This window comes from Gracilinanus agilis, chromosome 5, assembly GCF_016433145.1.
Source record: "Gracilinanus agilis isolate LMUSP501 chromosome 5, AgileGrace, whole genome shotgun sequence".
Lineage (NCBI taxonomy): Eukaryota > Metazoa > Chordata > Mammalia > Didelphimorphia > Didelphidae > Gracilinanus > Gracilinanus agilis.
Window position 1 is genome coordinate 197,594,010 of NC_058134.1, and position 19,139 is coordinate 197,613,148.

At 40.0% G+C, this 19,139-nt stretch overlaps 1 protein-coding gene across 1 annotated transcript in view; it reads right to left on the reverse strand.

Moving 5' to 3' along the window:
• Window positions 1-16,480, reverse strand: part of LPCAT3 (lysophosphatidylcholine acyltransferase 3) — a 38,026-nt gene extending 21,546 nt beyond the window's left edge. Inside the window, exon 1 of the mRNA XM_044679491.1 lies at window positions 16,313-16,480. Coding sequence (XP_044535426.1) covers window positions 16,313-16,460 — 148 coding nt within the window. The 5' untranslated portion in view covers window positions 16,461-16,480. The remainder of the gene's footprint in view (window positions 1-16,312) is intronic.
• Between the last annotated feature and the right edge of the window lie 2,659 nt (window positions 16,481-19,139).

Below are 19,139 nucleotides of genomic sequence, written 5' to 3' on the forward strand. Positions count from 1 at the left end.
CCTCCCTGCCCCCTCATTAAGTCAGTGAGAAAGAAGAGAAGCAAAGGAGGCCTTCAATATTCTATACATTCTTCTTTCCTAAGGACACTGTCATCTGTATAACTGCCTAAAAGAAAAATAAATGGAAAAGCCACACAGAAAAAATGTAATCAACCCAAAAAGACATGTGGAAAACTTTCAAGCCATTCTGGAAGTAGACCTCTGGGAACTGTTTCTCCCATACATCTTTAATGAATTAAAACTTACTTCCCTTTCAATTCTACCCGAATGCTATTACCAAAGTTATCTTGGTAAAGCAGCTCTTGCAAAGCATATCTCACTAGCTAAGCTACCTAAACTGGCACAGCCCTAATCAAATTTTAAAAAACAAAGGGAAGATTGGGTCTGTAAACTGTAAGTAAATGAATCTGATGACTTCCAATTCTTGAAAAAATATTCTAGAACACATTACTTAAAGGGATGGTGACTAAATATCTAGGAAAAAAAAAATTTATTGTCTTGCCTTTTCTGATAGCATTTCAAATGGGTAGGTCAAAAGAATGCTGTTTATACTTGCACTTGATTTCAGTAATAATTTGATACAAAGTCTCGGTGAAAAAGAGAGATTTGGGTTAGATGAGAGTATGACTAGATAAGATTTGGAACTGGTTAAAAGAGGTTGGACCAAGAGTCTGGTCATTAATGTTAACTTAAAAGGAGTCTTCCTGTGGAAGTCTTCTATAAGGGATCTGTTCTTGGCACTGTGCCTTTTAACATTTTTAAGTGTGTTTATCATATTTACAGATGACACAAAATTGGAAAGGATAGCAAATGTACTGGAGGTCAGGATGCAAAAAAAGATCTTTCAGGCTGGATTACTGGACTGAATTTAGTAAGATTAAATTCTATAGGGATACACTTAAAGTCCTATAAATAAGTTTTTAAAAAGTCAACTTTACAAGTCCAAAATGGGGCAGACATGGCTAGAAACTAGTTAATCTGAAAAATATTTAGGGGATTGAGTGGACTGTAGGCTCAATTATTAGAATTAACAGAGGTAAAGGAAATGGGGATGTTTGATTTGGGAATGAGAAGGCTTGGGAAGGGGCATGACAGCTATCCTTAAATATAAAAAGGGCTAGCGTTTTGAAAAAGGACTAACTAGATTTATTTAATCTTGCTAACAATTAGAATATTCCAAAGTGGAAAGGGTTATCTTGGGAAGTAGTGTCTAGAGTAGAGTCTAGATGGTCATTTGTTTGGTATGCTGTAAAGAGGAATTCTTTTTTAGGTAAGAGCTGAACTAGAGGGGCACTGAGGTCTTACATACTCATTCAATGAACTGCACCATTTTGAAGAGCTGGAATTTTAAAATTCTAAACTCTGATCTTCCTATTCTTTCACCCCTCCTGCTCACTAAACCTATTCTTCATCTTTATTTCAATTTTTGGTTCCCTGAGCTATCCCCTTTTCCCTCAACCCACCTTTTTGTTTGGCTTCATTTCCTTACATACCTAGTCTCTACTCCAATTGTTTCGTACTTGTTTCCATTAAGATAGAATCACAGGATTGGAAGGAACCTATCTAGAACCTATTGGAAGGAGGCTATCTATATCTGCCCAGACCTATACCACAATTCCATCTACATCGTACCTGACAAGTGGTCATCCATTTTCCCACTAGGACAGGTTTTATCATGTTGGAAAGGCTTCAAAGAAAGTACAGTCCCAATAACTCTGCTTTCCAAGGATGTACGAATGGAGAGGTTCGACAACAATATGCTGGTCACTAGATCACTAGGTCACTAGATTTTTGGTCACAGTATCCCACAAAAAGACCAAAAATACAACACAGCCTCAATCTTATGCAAAGACATCTTACTTTAATGTACTGAAGGGACACAGTGGAATTCCAGAAAGGGGGGGAAATCTACTAAGAATCACACAATGACTGTCTAATCTAAACTTTGAATCTTTCCCAGTGCATACCTATCATGGTGTGTTCTGAAATGTACACAGTAAGTACATAAAAGGTTTCTCAATTGAGCCAATACCCAAAGTTTTGACTCAAGTCTCAAACTGCTCTAATCATTGTCCCCAATATATGTCTTCAATAACACCCTATGCAATCTATCACAAGCTCTAGGGTTACTCATGGCAGTCCCTGGGTCACACAAAAGAAGCTGCAAAATGAGAGGTTTGGAATAGAAGGCTCTTCCTAACTGGAAAATCCCATGCTTTGAGAGAAGCAGCATGGCCTAGGAGATGGCTAGACTTGGAGCCAAAAAGTCCTGAGCTTCAATCTTACTACGTACATAACTGCTAGCAATATGATCATAACCAAGTAAGTCACTTAGCCTCTAAGAGTCTCAATCTCCTCACCTGTAAATTGGGGATAGTAATGCCTATCTAGAGTGTCTATTCCTCAGTATTACTGTAAGGTTAAGAGGAGATATGGAGCACCTTCAAAATTGAAAGGGATAAATGTTAGCTTTCACTTGTTTCACTTTCAACCTTAGCTTTCCAGGCTTTTTCAATTCATTCTCCTTCCCTTTATATACAACTTCAGTCAAACTATAATACTAGTGCCTCCCTGTTTTCAGTCTTCTTGCCTTTATCCTTTGTGTAGCTTCTATATCAAAGTAGGTTAGAATTCTTCTCTTTTTTGAAGGTCCACAGATTCAGGGTCTTTTTTTTTTTTTTTTTTTTCTGATTCCCAACAGCTAAAAGTGATATGAAATGACTCCTCAAAATTTGTTGTAGCACATAATCTAAACTTTTCCTTTGCTCTTATAACACTTTCCTATCATCCTTATATGCATACACATTATTATGCTCACTGGATTGCTGTTAAGCTCTTGAGGGTGAGGGCTATGCTTATTTTTGTACTCTTGTGGCCCACCATTCACTGGCCAAAGTGCCATAATGGGTAGGCAGTTTAACATTTATCCAACTCCTAGTCTGTACAAAGTACTGTTAGAAGTGGCAAATACAAAGATGAGAAATTAAATGCTTCCTATCCTTAAAAAGTTTACATTCCAACTTGTATACAGATAAATACATAAGGCAATTTTAGGAAAGAGAGAATACTAACAACTGGGGTCAGTTACAACCCTAGGGGATGGTACCTAATCTGAATCTTAAAGGAAGCTAGGGATGCTCAAAAGGTAAGGTGAAGAGGAGGTGCATCTCTGCAGCCAGGGCAGAATCACCTTGGTCCAGAGGCTTGGGGCCAGGTGATGGATTACTGAGCCCAGGGGACAAGGACTTCACTGGCCAATTAGGTATGGTTGTAGTATGCCTGAAGGGGAGAAATGGGAAATAAATCTGGAAATATAGATGGGAACCAAATCCTGGAGGGTTTTAAATGCCAGGCTGAGTGCCTGTTTCCAGAACACATTTACTAAAGGTGGAAAATAAAGAAAAGAAGAACAAAAACATTGAGTAAAGGAAGACATGCAAATATGTAAAGTGTTTCATTAAAAATTTTTTTATTAAAAATAAATTTAAAATTTTGCACAAACAAAATCAATGTAGAAATCCTTAATAGTTAAGTATTAATAGATACGAACAGTTTTCTAAAGAACAGCAAACTATCAACAACCATATGAAAAAATGTGCCCAATCATTATAAATAAGTGAAAGGAATATGAAAACAACTTTGAGGTTTTACCTCATGCCTAGGAAACTGAGAGAGATGAGAAAAAAAACAGAAAAGTCAATGCTGGAGTGGCAACTATAGGAAGACAGGAATACTGACAGAGAGCTTTGAACTGGTTGGACCATTCTGGTGACCAATTTGTGGTGGTACCAAGAGAAATGACTAAACTCTTACACCTTCCCTAATCAAAAGTTCCTACTCTTGGGGACATAATCCAAGGAAGAAAAAAAAGAAAGGTCTCTTATCTATATCTAAATATTCATAGCACCATTTTTTGTGGTTGCAAAGAATTAGACACAAAGTAGATGCCCATTTACCAGAGGAATGGCTAAGCAGAGGAAGGCAGATAACTGTGGAAAGAGGACAAGGGATCTGGGTTTGAATCCTGAGTGTGTTGCCTGTGTGACCAACCTCATGCAAATCCCTAAACTATCCTGGACTTCATTTTCCTCATCTGTAAAATGAAGGGGTTGGCCTAGATGCATCTGAGAACTCTTCCAGCTCTGATCTATGGTCCTATGAGAGTAACAGATTATAAAGAACTAGAAAAATGAGTATGAGTTTAGCCAAACATGAGATTTATATGAACTGATGTAGAGTTAATAAGCAGAACCAGAAGGATGTACACAATAATTACATCAATGTAAATAAAAAGGACACTGAAAGAAAGCTAAATTGATTCACTGAAGAACAGAACAAATGTTGAGATCTTCCACCCTTTTGTCACCGAAGAGGTGGGAGCTACAATGGCAGGAAATAGCATCCCTAGTAGAAATAGTCAATAGATCAGTCATTTTTGCTTTATGGTTTTTCTTTCCAGAGCAGGGACAATCACATACTGTACAGAAGTTACTGCAATGTAAAAAACAAAGAGCACCAACAAAACTAATTTTTTTAAATTCCAGACTGAGTTTGTATTTTATCTCAGAACTTGGGCTCTTGTTCTTTTTTGGTGTCATGGACCCAAAGTCTGCTGAAGCCAGTTTTCTTGAGAATGATTTGGAGTGATGCAAATGAAGAACATTTTCTCTCTTCTCAGAATGTTTTTTAAATACATAAAAACACATAGGGTTACAAAAGAACTAATTTATACCAAAATAAAGAAGCAATTTATTCCCATCCAAGTTTATAGACCTCTTTGAAATCCTTGGACCCTAGATTATGAACCTCCGTCATAGAGGAAATAGGGAAGTGCACAGAAGTTTTTGAACAAGGGAGTGATGTGGTCAGATCTATCTTTTAGGAATATTAATTTGGTAGTTGTGTGCAGAGTGGATTCAAAGAGATAGACTGTAAATAGGGAGACCAATGAAAAGTTATTTTAAAAAATTATTGCAACAGTTCGGTACAGATGACAGAGATGATTTAAGGTGGTGGCTATGAGTGCAGTGAAAGGAGACATATATCATAGATATTGTAGGGGTAGAATTGCTAAGATTTAGCAACTGACTGGATTATTAGTGGATGGCTATGAGGGAGAGGGAAACAAAAGACAACTTAAGTTGTAAACTTGACTGTTTGGAAGGTTGGTAGTATTCTCTACAGAAAAGGGACTGTTGGAAGGGAGGGTAAATTGAGGGTGGAGGAAAATAAGTTCTGATTTGGTCATGTTGAGTTAGAGATATCTAAGTGGAGATGTCCAGTAGGCACTTAAGAGTTTGTTGAACTGGATTCCTCCCATGCACTGCCCTGCCCTCAACTCGTCCCTTGGTTTATCCAACTCTTACCTCCAATTCTTCTGGGAAGCCTTCATTGGTTATACACCTGAAACTGATGGTCATTTTTATCTTTGTATCACCATTACCCAGAGCAGTATCTTGTGCATATAACATGTACTTCATAAATGCTTATTGCCTGAACTCCTTAAGCACTTGTTGTTCTAACTTGATAACTTAATTACAGTATTGCTATTTTTCAAATGCTTATCTTACCTTCAAAAGTAGACTGCAAGCTTTTTAGTATCCTCTAGATTGAAGCACAGAATCTTGTGTTATAAATTCAATTAGATAATTATTGACTGATTTTTATAAATGTAGAATGTAGAGAGCAGGATGAGTTAGTACTGACATGGTAAAAAAAGAAAAAAAGCAAACAAAACAAAAACCAAACTCCTTCTTGGGTCAAAAACTCAATGAATTGGTTAATTTTGCACTTGTCTTTCTTCCACACTGAGTGCATGAGCATACACAAAAGCTGGTTAACTGAGATGCTGTAAACCTGAAAACACCAGATAAATGTTTTTGATGTTTAGATGCTTTTTAATCATGCTCTACTCTGTGACTCCTTTATTTGAGTTTTCTAGGCAGAGATATTGGAGTGGTTTGCCATTTCCTTCTCCAAGGCATTTGACAGATGAGGAAACCAAGGCAAACAGGGCTAAATGACCTGCCCAAGGGTCATACCTAGGAAATGAGAGAGGCCAGATTTAAAGTCTAGAAGGGTCAGGTGCTCTATCCACTAGGTCAGGTGCCACCTAGCTCTGAATATTCTATAGTATCTCCAGAAACCCAATGGTCTATAATAGGTTTAAAAAAAAAAAAAAGGCTCAATTCTCCTTTCCTTCATTGCAGAAACAATGGAAATGCAAGACTGCATGTACCATCAAACTTTGTGAATGTGTTGGTTAGTTTTGCTGAATTGCTCTTCCCCACTCCCTCTTTTTTTTTTTTTTAAAGAAACAAGCTTGTATTGATAACTTTTGTTTATACAGTGTCTAAATTCCTCCCCCTGAAACTCTTCTTCTTCCTCTTAGAACCATCCAGCATAACAATAGATTTTTTTTAAAAAACAAAGAAAAGTAGGAAAAGGGGAAAAAAAAATAAAAACTGATCCATACCTTCCCTCTCTTTTTAAAAAGGTGTATTTCATGAGGTTGCTGGATTGGTGGAGGTAGAGAAGGGATAGAATCAGAAATTAATATGAAATGAAAACATAAAGGTATTAATAAAATTTTTAAATTCTAAAATTTTGTAGTTAAGGGCCTCCAAGTTCAGTTTTTTTTTTGGATTTTTTGCTACACAGAGAACACTTCCAGCTATGCCTTCTGTTTCCAGGATGTTAAAAGAGCAGATTATGCCCAAGTCACAAGGGCATAGATTTGGAATTGGAAAAGACATGGAAGGACATCTATTTCGACTCCTTCATTTTGCAGATAAGGGAAATAAGGCCCAGAAAGGTTGAATGATATGCCCGAGCTCATGCAGGTGATTAGCAGAGGTGGAATTTAAACTTGGGCCCTCTTACCCTGGATCCATTCACCATGCCACCTCTATGGTTTCTGATCTGAGTTTACAATTCAATGAGCAGAAACCTAGAACCAATATAGTCACATTTGTATCACTTCTTTATACAGTATACATGAAATCCAGAGCTTTATCTAATCAGGATAACCCCTATAATCTGGGAGGGGCTAAGTTGTGAAAAAATAGGAATTTATATTGGATCCTTAAGGCAAGAAGCCCATTGAATTGGGGGGCTGGGAGATGAAGAGACCTGCAATTTAGGGAAATCATTTTAGTAACAGTGTGGAGGATGAATTAGAGTTGGGGCTGAATATATAGTCCAAGAAGGAATTTATTGTACTTAGATGCATAATAAAACCAACACTGTTAACTCCTTTATTTGCTTCTGTAAGGAAACATCTGTTCTAGACTTCCATTTAGCTTCAATTTACCTTTGTTGTCTGGTTTCACTATAGTAAAGAGTTTCAAGATAGACCTGACCCAATTGCTCCAGCAGTATAACCACTTGTTCACAGGTCAAGGACCTTGAATTTGAAGTACTATTTTAGAATTTGGAGTAATTTTTATAGACTGTCTAAAAACTGCTTGCCTTTTGGTAACTGTCTGACCCCCTTTTTTCCACTCTGCCAATACCGCTGCAAAAGCAAAGGAAAGCATAGGATCAAGGGTCATTTTATATTTTTTCCATTGTTCCATAATGGTCAAAAATCTCATTACCAAATGGGTAGCTTTCTGATGATAAGCCTTTCTGTACTTGGTCATTTTGACTTCAAAAAGCAGACTTAAGATGGTCGACAGAATTATCCTTAAAATCTTTCAGGTATGGTGGGATCTGCTAGAGATCATGTTGACACGGCCTTTGAGAAATCTGATTCTCTGTCATGAGGAAGTGTTAAGAGCAAGACTCTGAATCAGATAGGGCAACTAGGAAGTGAAGTGGATAAAAGCAGTGGGCCCAGATTCAGGAAGACCTGAATTCAAATACACACTCAGATACCTACCAGCTGTGTTACCCTGGGCAAGTCACTTAACCTAGTTTGCCTCAGTTTCCTCATCTACAAAATGAATTGGCAAATGAAATGGCAAACCACTCCAGTGTCTTTGCCAGGAAAACCCCAAATGGTGTTACAAAGAGTTGGAAATGACTGAACAACAATTGTCAGCCAAGTAAGAAGTATATTTTTTTCTGATCCACTTTCTGATCTAATTGAAAGGACTTCTTTAGCAGAGAGCTATTTAATGAAATGAATTTAAGATTTTTAAAGTTCTGTTGCTGCAGATTTTATAACATGTAGGGTAGAGAGAAAAAAGGAGTGGTTGGAAAAACAATGCTTAAACAGGAAGTTTCAGAGACTGATTAAACTTGTGGCTATGAATGTAGAGGAAAGATTAAAAAATGCAGAAGTTAACACCCTAGCAGCAGAACCTGCTCATATGCTTGCTATATACAAGTCCAGAAATTCCATTAATTTACTTAAACGGTCAGGTGGACCTAGCCAATATTTATATTGCTCTAAAAAAACCCCTCTGGGTACTATGTAACAATTCCCTCATTTATTAAGCACCTACCATATGCAAAATGCTTTTCAGACAAAGCTAAAATAAAATATTCTCAGCTCCCATGGAACCTACTAGGAAGATTATCTAGGAGATGATAATGGGGAAGAGAGAAACAAGGGACAGGAGAAGGAAGAATATGTAATCAACAAATATTTACTGGGTGCCTATTATCACCAAGAACTATGCTAGGTGCTTGGAATAAAAAAGTAAAATCAAAACAGACCTAGCCCCCAAAAAGCTTATATACTGTTCAAGAAGACATGAAATATAGGCGTGCATATATATATAGATATATATACACATATATAATAGAGAAATATAGGTATATATACACACATACACAAAAGATGCAAGAGGGCACTAGCTCTAGGGGTGGAGGGGAGGCAGGAAAGAATCAGGAAAGGGCTCATATCCCATGGTGATTAAGCGGATTCTTCTGATTCTAAGATTCTGTTCTTTCCATTATACCACTCTCCATGTGACATCTCCTTGGATCTTCTAGGTCCCACGTGACAGGAAGGTGGCTGGCTAGAGATTTTTGAGGCTACTGACCAACCCCGCCAATGGAATTAAGTTCTGTGGTAGAAAAAGCAGGCAGTGGAGCAGCCAGTGTTGCTGTTGTTTCCAAGTGAGGAGCTGGAGGCATGTGCAATTCATGAAGCAGCACTGAGGGCAGCTGCAGAGGCAGCTTCTGGAGAAAAAAGAGCAGAAAAAGCAGAAAGGAACCTGGAGATAGACACTCAAAGAGGAAATGCTAAGTCACAGTCAGCGTCTTTGGGATTTCATGCCCTTCGCCTAGAGCCAGTGAGTAATGGTGTGGAGGCAATGAGCATGGGGATGATCTAGAGACCTAGTGAGGGATAAACAGTACAAAAGCCTTTTAGGAAGGGACACAGCTCTGGCAATGTACCTAAGGCAGCAGAAACCAACTAAAGAGCTGGTGCAAAACCAGCTGAAAACACCTCCAGAAGGTGGAGGTTGTGCACATGAGATCTCAGGGGAAGATTAAGTATAATCATACAAGATAAAGCAATGGAAAGCAGTACAAGAGATCTAGAAAAATACAAGGGAGAAGACACTTTCAGCTGAAACATGAGAAGTCAGGAAAGGCTTCATCAAAGTGCTGGCAGTTGAACTGAGCCTAGAAAGAAAAGGATTTTGAAAGTTTGGAAGAAAGGTGGGGAAAGGCCTAAAAGTGATAGCATGTTATCAAGTTTTCAGGAGCAAAGCAGGACGTATAAAAGAGGAATAACATGAAATGAAGCTGGAAGGTTAAGCTATAGGCAAATTATTGAGAGGGCCTTTTGTAGCAAACTAAGGACCTGGTTTTTTGTTGAGGGATCAGGGAAGTGATGTAGTCATAGCTGAGTCTTAGGAAGATTATTTTGGTAGCTGTGTGAAAAATGAATCGGAGGAATGTCTAAATAAATAGTGGCAGATTTGCATAATTGATTATAGAACCATAAGAAATGAAGAATTTAACTGATGTAGAAAGAAAAAGGCAGAACCTAAAGAATAAGATATAGGATAACTATAAGTGAACACTAAAAAAATCCTAGATAAAACTCAAGTCAAATGCAATGATCAATACTGGTTGATTAGATGATGTTGAAACATCCCATCTTCCTCTCAAAAGATAGATGAAAGATCATTATAGAATGCTAGGATGAAGGAGTAGAGTGTTGAGAAAGAGACAGAGAGAGGGAGAGAGAGAGAGACAAAGACAGAGAGACACAGTGGGGGAGAGGGGAGGTAGAGAAGGGGAGATAAAGAGAGAGATCGGGGAAAGGGAGGGAGGGAAGGAAAGAAGAAGGGAGAGAGAGAGTTAGTTAAGAGCAAGAGCATTAATTCGTAGTGGTTCCACTCTTCATGAATTAATGACTACCCTCTAGCAGGATTCAGTAGTTCAGAAAAGAAAGGGGATAGGGTGGTAACTCAGGGAAGATTAGGAGGACTTGAGTAGCAGAAAGACAAAGGGAGAAAGGATGGATTCCACCTTGGTAGGGAACATATTAGGGTCTGGACTTTGAAGGAAAGAAAAAGCAGTTGAGGCAGGATGTTAGGACTGGGAAAATGGGGGAGGGGGGAGGGAGAGGAGGAATTGAGATTGGCAGTCAGGGGGAAGAATAAAGAAAGGTTTAGGAGGGAATTACTAATACTGTAGGTGTGGAAAATCAGGAATTCAAGATTTCTGTGGCAAGTGTCAGAAGTCAAGAACTTATCTGGTTAGCCTTACTCCCTTTTCTGTATCTGGCTGAGGTAGAAGATACAGAAGTCCCAGGAGTCAGAGGTCAAAAAATTGGAGGGCTGGGATTTTTGAAGGTTCATCAACTTGAGTACTGAGGTCACTAAGATCCAGGGTAATGGTTATGGGAGTGGAGTGAAACAAGTATTGTGTGGAATTTGTTCTTAAAGAGCCCAACAGGACCTAGGTCCAAAGGAAATTGCAAGTTGTAGCTATGAACAAAAGGACTTCCTTTGATCTTCAAGGTCACTAATTTGTGTGATGTGAATTCTGGCATTCCCCTTTCCCCCCCACCTCCCAGCAAGCTCTAAATGCAGCCTTAGATATGTTAACTGTGCCAAACTATGGCTCTAGCCCAAGAAGAGTGTTAGAAGAGGGCCAGGTGACATCTGCTACATTTTGGCCAGATCCAGCTTCAGAAGCTGCCCATGGGCTAATTTCACAACAATTACAGAAAGATCAAGGGAGAATAGTGTAGAAAGCATTTATCTCTAGATCGCTCTTGATAAGAGCCCAGACCATAAATGCCAAGACACTCTTTGTAGCCAAAACAATGTGTGTCTGGATGAGTGATTCTGAATCTTTTTGGCGCTCTAGTCCTAGTTCCAAAGTGTTATAAAAAGAATGTCTGTGTGACTATATATAGAGTTCTGGACTTGGATTCAGGATATGTAGACCTGAATCTGGCTGCCTTCAACATTTATTAGCTATGTGGACATGGGGAAGTAAGCCACTCAGATGTTCAATTTCCTTATTTGTAAAATGGGTATAAAAATAGTGCTACTCACCTCATAGGGCTGTTGTAGGGAAAGTGCTCTGCAAACCTTAAAGGGATATGGAAATAAGTTTTTATTTCTACTGTAGAGATGTATCAAGTATAGAGGGCAGAGAATGAGTCCAGATGCCTTGGATTCAAGTCCAGCCTCTGATATATAAAGGCAGGAGTTAACTCTCCACATTGCTACTAGCAATGCACTAAGTTTACAAAGCAGTGACTAATTTTTCTGTTCTGGTAAAAGGACTTCCCTTACCATGAGCTCCCCTATAATAAGGAAACCACAGGTCTTAATCCCTGCCTCCCCCAAAGGCACTTTAAAGGTTTATATAAGTTTTATTGGCCCTATTACATAGGCAAGGAAATTAAGGTTCAAAGAATTTAAAAGAGCAAGTTATACAGCTTAGGGATCAGACTCCAAGGCCTCCTACTTCTAAGTCTAAAGTTCCTTTTCCTTTATCCCACAGTATCTTACACGCAATGAATTAAAAATCAATTCACAAGGAGAACTAGAATCCTCTTGAGATAAATAAGGTCATCCTATACCAATGGTTCTCAAACTTTTTGGTTTCAGGATCCCTTTACACTCACAAAAACTGAGAAACTCCTCCCCCCAAACTGTGGACTATCAATATTTGTGGATATATATGTGGACTATCAATATTTACCATTATTAGCAATGAAAACATTTTAGTATTATTATAAAAATAGTTTTGAGCTCACAGACTCCTGCCAAAAGGATGTCAGGGATTCCAAGGGGTCCACTTTAAGGACTGCTGTTTTAGACTCTTCAAAATTAAGGTTGGGAATTACTGGTCTACACCAAGCAGACATAAAGTAGCAGGACACAGTTCATTTTGAGTGCTTGTCTCCTTCCTTTCCTGTACTACCACACACTCTTCTCCCCAAAAGATACTCAAGTGCTTTATGACTGTACAAAGCCCCAAATACTGTAGCACTCTCCCTAGGCTTGCCTACCACTGGGCTTCCTTTTGTATCATTTTTTTGGAACTGTCTATATACTTCCTTCTTCATGGAGAATTGTGGTGGTCCTGTCATTTCAGCTGTGTCCAACTCTTCATGACTCCATTTGGGGTTTTCTTGGAAAGATATTGGAGTGGTTTGCCATTTTCTTCTCTTACTCATCTGACAAATGAATTGCTGAGTCTAACAGAGTTAAGTGACTTGCCCAGAGTCACACAGCTAGTAAATGCCAGGGGGCTGATCTGAACTCAGGAAGAGGAGTCTTCCTGACTGCAGCCCAACACTCTATCCACTATGCCACCCTCAAAGAATATTACATTGTACCTATTCAAATAGGTCCCCCTCCCAGCCTTCACATGACTATCAATTAGATCTTAGAAAGATGGGAAAAAAATCCACATAATAAGATATGACTAATCGGTAGGTTTAACATAGCAAAAGTAATTTTAAAAAGAGGCGCTCTAAACCCAAATTAATCTCAACATGGCAGAAGGTGGTTTGGGTCTCCCACTCTGACTGGGTGGTGGTGGTGGTGGTGGTAAGGGATGCCAAATAGGTGTATATCATAACAAGGCTTTCAATTTTTTTTCTGTGTTACTATATGAAAGTAAAAAACTTGGCATCATGACTTTTAAAAGTTTGCTGATTGCTAAACTACCAGTGGAAGCGAATATACAGTTATTTCCCAGCGCCTAGGGCAGTGATGGGCAAACTTTTTAAAGACGGGGCCAAAGGACAGGAAATGCTCGTCTGTCAGTCTGTTTCTAAGGCAACTCTTTCAAAGTTTCACTGTATCCTACTCATTGTATTTGTCAGATTAGGAATAATGGTTTCAGGGGGCCAGATCACTGGGCCTAGGGTAAAGGAAGGGCATCAGCATTTGAATCTATAATGTCTCTTATGTGCATAATATCTATGACTAATATATATTTCTCCCCCACAAATAAAAATGTTTTTGCACTATAATTTTAGAATGTACTGTAAAGTGACTATTTGTTTACACAAAATGGTTTTATGTGGTACAAGTTTAAATGTTACCACAACATGAAACATTACCACAACATGATATTGAGGATAAGGGAGTATGTATGAGACAATATATGACTACTAAAAACCTCGAATGGGGTAAAACACAATGAATAATACTTCAGTGATCACTGACAGAGAAAGGTAGAAGTGATAAAACAGCAGAGAACAAATTGGCCCATCAGCAGTAAGGACTAGGATTTGAAGCAGAGTTCAAAGTGATGGGAAAAAAATTCACAGGGAACATGATAAATGTCTGGCACAAAGGAAAGTGGTGAGAACCTAAACTATACTAGGGGTTAATGCTAATTTTTAAATCAAGGTCACTTGAAAATGAATGTATACAACACTCATAATTTAGATTTTGAAATAGATAGCTTATTAGTGTTATCTATCATCAGTTCCAGACTCCTGAAATTGGCATTAAAAGTCTTCCACCATTGGAAACCTTATCTCAAACTACATTCTTTATACACCACACTTATCAGCCCATTCCAGTCCACAACTTGACTCTTGCCTGCCCTCTCCTCATTTTTTTCAGCCAAACAAAATCTTACCTATTCTTTAAAGCCCAGTTGAAGTCCCACCTTTTAAAATAGTTAATCCAATCCTCACTTTTCTTCTCTGAATTTCTACAGGAGACTATACCACACAATTTAGAACTTAATTACATATTGCTTATATTTTTCTCTAGTTTCATATATATATATATATATGTTTTTTTTTTGTGCCTACAGATCTTGCCTCACTAAATAAATTATAAGCTTGTTAAGAAGAGAAACTTCTATTTGTACTTTCTTTGGCACCTAGCACAGTCATCCCCTAAAAATGTCACTCTGATACCTCACTGTAACATGGAAATTCTCCAAAAGGATGACAAGCTTCTGTTTCTTCCAAGTTTGAAAGGTTACTAATCCAGCAACAGTATATTAGTCCTAGCTAAGTTAAATTCCTAGAGGGCTGACCATCAGGTGAAGATTTCTGTTTTGTCTAAGTCGTTTCAAAGGTTGTCTGAAAACTGTTTCCAAGAAGAGTGTCTACAGAAAAGCAAGATCTTTTAAAGCATAGCAACAGTGAACAGGGCATTTCTAATGCAACTCAGACATTCAATAAAGCTAATAAATAGCATGGCATAATAACCAAAGGCTGGACTTGGGTCAAAGGATCTGGGTTGGTTTCATCCTCTGCAACATAAAGGAGTTGGATTAGATAACCCTTTGGCCTGGTTCTCATTTACATCTTAGCACTATGTAAAAATGTTCTCTGGGGTACAGCCTCAACAATTAAAACAGAAAGCTTAAGACCTAGAGATTGATGCGAAGGAGAAAAAAGCAAGAGCACATTGTTTTGTAATCATGTAGAAGGACCTGATGATGTTCATGATAAAAGGCAGTTATAATGCAACTTGTTAGTACATGTCTACAGTATGCTTTCAACATAACTGTTCATACAGCAAAGGCCCGTGAAAAACCTTTAAGAAGACTATCAGTTCTTTCCCTTCGATATCAGCAAGTTCTATGGTTGTCAAGTGGGGGCATATACAAAAATAAGGCTGTATATTCCAGATTTATTTCATGTGACATACCTGCATGTAACACACACACACACACACACACACACACACACACACACACACACACACACACACACACGCCAAACTAGATTGATCCTAGCTGTTCCTCAAGCACCCAGATTCCATCTCCGGTCTCCAGGGTTTAGCAGAGGCAGTTTCCCTTGCCTACACCATCTGTTTAGGAGAATTCCTAGCTTCCTTCAAGGCTCACCAGCCCGGGTGACCCTTCCTGAAGGAAGCATGTTCTTTTAACTTTGGTTGTTAATGTTCTTCTCCTTCTGAAATTACTTTGTGTTTACTTGTTTGGGTACATACTGTATTTCTCTTGCAGAAGTATAATATAGACAGAAGCTGGAGAGGGGCAGGGGCTCTGGTAGCTTTCTGTCTTTTACCTCTCTGATCCAGGAGCTAGCAACTCAATTTCATTTCAATTCAATAAACATTTATTAAGTGCCTACTAGGTGCCAGTCGCTGGGGTTACAAAAAAAAAAAAAAGCAAATGACAATTCCTGCCCTCAAGGAGCTTACAATCCAACAAGAGATAAACTGCAAACAGATATATACTAAGCAAGCTATACAGAAGATAAATAGGAAATAATTAAAGGAGGAAAGGCACTGGAATTAAGCAGGATTGAGAAAAGAGGTGGGAATTTAGCTGGGACTTAAAGGAAGCCCGGGAGGTCGTGTCTTGCAGATTGCGGGCGCATTGTTTATTCAATGGGTTGAACGGGAAGCAATGACCACAAGAAGAGAAGTGAGACACCAGAGCGCACTGCACGAAACCCCGAGGAAGGGATGGGACTAAGACATCGTAGGATAGGGCGGATCCTGAGCTAGCTGTACCATCGGGACCGGGCTTGGACACACATGTAGAGAGGCACAGCCCTGAACAGGGTTAAGGCGAGGGTGTAAGGAGGTTAGGGACAGATGCAGCAGGCACAGGTGAAAACAAGGCGTGGAGGGAGAAGGTGACTGAGTGAAAGGCACAAGGAGAGTACGATGGAGCCAGGAATGGAGGTGAGGGGAGAGAGGTGCAGGGTGAAAAGGGCACAAGTGCTAAGACAACCTAAAAGAGTGTGTGTGTGGAGGGTCGTGCCCTGGAAGTAGGCAGTGAGAATTTCGGGGAGAGAGGAAAGATGGCCAGCAGGGCGGGGGTTCGAGTGTCCCACTGGACAATGCCTCGGAGGAAGGCCGGTGAGGGCGAACGCGGGGAAGGCGTGTCCCTCGTCGTCAGGGTTCCCCTGCCTGCGGGAGGGGAGACCCCTTACCTAGGAAGATGGAGATGATGAGCCGCAACGCCTGCTCCGAGGCACCAAGGTACGTCGCCAAATTCTGAAGGCGTAGTTCCTCGAAGTCAACACGCAGGACCTTGGACGCTAGCTCGGATATTACCTCCTGCTCAGCTGCCGTCGCCATCTTAACTCCGGGCGCCCCCGTGGGACGCCCCCCACCCCACTCCACGCGCCACGCTTGTGGGCAAGGCGCAACAGCTTCACCTCAACTCTAGTCTGAAGCCCGCCCACGACATGGACATTGGCTGTTCGCCCGCCCAGCCAGTCGTTCGTCGGATTTTTATTGGGCTATACGAGTAAGGGGGCGGGGCTTAATGAAGCTCGGAGGGAAGAGGGCGGTGTTTGGCGTTTGTAAGGCAAAGGTGACTCTAACCAGACCGTCAATGTGGTAGGCCAGGGGGAGAGGGTGGAGTTTAGAAGCGGGAACTAGAATTTCTATTGGAGGATTCCCAAACCGGCTGAGATGTGATTTCAAGATTCTGTTCCAACTGATTCGAGGAGGAGTCTCTAGGAAGGGGTGGGACAGGCCGGCTCATTCTCTCTCCTCCAATTGGCTGAGATCCGAGCAGGCGAGAGTCGGAGAAGGGAGGGGCCGTAGATTCTTGGGGAAATAAGGTTACTCTGGGTCGTTTAAGTGAGGGGGTTACTAGGGCATACAAGCGGAGAGTGAGGGAAAAGCTCTTGTTAACTTTTCTCTTGCGCCGCCTAACGAACACCCAAAGATTCTCTCCTTTTCAAAGTCATTTAAGAGTCAGGAAAAAAGACCGTCCTTAGGTCTTGGCTGGTCTTCAAAGAGCCGCTGGACCAGCAAAGGAGAACTATCACGGTGTAGTGGAAAGGGCTTGGGCCTTTCCATCAAACCTGTCTCGGGCATTTGCCAGTTCGTGCATGACCCCGGGAAACTGGCGCCTACCATGTGCCGGACACTGTTGAGGATATTCAGAAAAGCCAGCAAATCTCTATTTTCAAGGAGCTTACAGTCTTTTAGGGACGACGAGGTGCGAACCATATACCAACAGGCTGTAGACAAAAATGATAGCGACGAGATAAATTCTAGAGATCCTCTCTGGGGGAGATTATCGTTAAGGGGAAATCGGGAAAAACTTGCTGGAAGTGGAATTTTAACCAAGATTTGGAGGGAGCCAGGAAAGTCGGGAGATGGAGATGAGGAAGGGGAAAGTTTCAGACGTGGGTTTGGGCGACTGCAGGGGTTGGCAAGAATAGTGAAAATGCAGGGCAGTCGGGAGGTGCAGTGCCTTAAATAAGCAACAACAAGGAGTTTGGTGTTACTGAATTAGAGTTGTATGTGGAAGGGGAGTAAGATGTAAAAAGACTGACAAGTCAATCAGCCTCTCTGTGCCTCATTTTCTTTGTAAAGCAAGATATTTGGACGCCGTAGCCTCTAAGTCTTCCCCTTCCCCCTCCTTTTAAAGCTCTAAATCTTTGGTTCTATGTTTAGAGTAGAAGGGAATTCTTTCCCAACCATGGGAAGGTCTAGATAGCCTCTGAAATCCTTTCCAACTGAGATTCTGTGATCCCAGTGGTGTTACCTTGCTAATGCTTCCAGTGAATTCTGGGGAGAAGCAGGACGGCAGACAGTCGATAAGCATTTATTATATACGAGAACCAGTGCTAAGCGCTGAAGAGTCAGAGAGGCGAAAATACTGTCCCTCAATTCTGAAGGACTTATAACAAAGCATGTCATCCACCTCCAGAGAAAGAACTGTCAGAGTCCGATGGAAACATACGGGTTTTCACTTTGATTTATTTGTGTTTTTATTTTTGGATTTTGGTGTTACATATGAGAATTCTCTTATGACAGTGACCAATATGGAAAGATGTTTTGCATGATAATATATGTATAACCCAGATCAAATTGCTTACCATCTCCAAGAGGGGGAAGGGAAGGGAAAGGAAGGAAGGAGACAATTTGGATCTTATAATCTCGGAAAATGTATATTGAAAATTATTACATGTAATTGGGAAAATTAAATCTCTGAATTTAGGGGAAAAAAAACCTTACTGCCTTCAAGGAGCTTACAATCTAATGGGACAAAATGCAAACAACTTTGAATAAATAAGAAAGACACTTTGGAGGTAATCAATAGATGAAGACTCTTCTCTGTTAGTTTTTGAGTGAGGAGGATGAATTGCTTTGGGTTTCTGGGGAAGGGAAACCTTTTTGGTCTTCTCTTTCCACCTAGTTACAATGTGCCTGTGAATTAAAGGAACTGCTGGATTTTTTTTTCTCTTCCATATTTTTTTTTTCTGATCTTAAGTGAATGAGTTTCTGGAGATAGAGCAGACCTCATTATAATCTTGTGTGCCTCAAAATGCTGGAAGAGCTACCCCAGGTCCAGCAATGATAGGACTTAGAGATTTGGCATGGATGCAGTAACCAAGTCTGGTGAATCAGCACATTCCTAAGGACCACCTGTTTGATCCAGTAATGGATTGTAGAGGAAGACTGTGAGTTGGGGAAAACATCTTCTCTCAGGAAAAAGAAATTATAAAAGTCAAAGATACTTGTGTGAACCTGGGCAAGTCACTTAACCCCTATTACCTAGCCCATACCACTCTTCTGCCTTGCAATTGAAACACAGTATTGATTTCCAAGAGGGAAGATTTAAAGAAAAAAAGTTAAAGATACAGAGCTCCTGGGCTATGTAAATAGAAACAGAGCCACCGCTAAAAAGAAAAGACCTAACTGATTTCTATTTTGAAGACTTTCACTGTCCTAGAAATTTCCTACCAGAAAAACATTCCACTGAAACAACCCTGGTTTTTGACAACGCCTAAACCC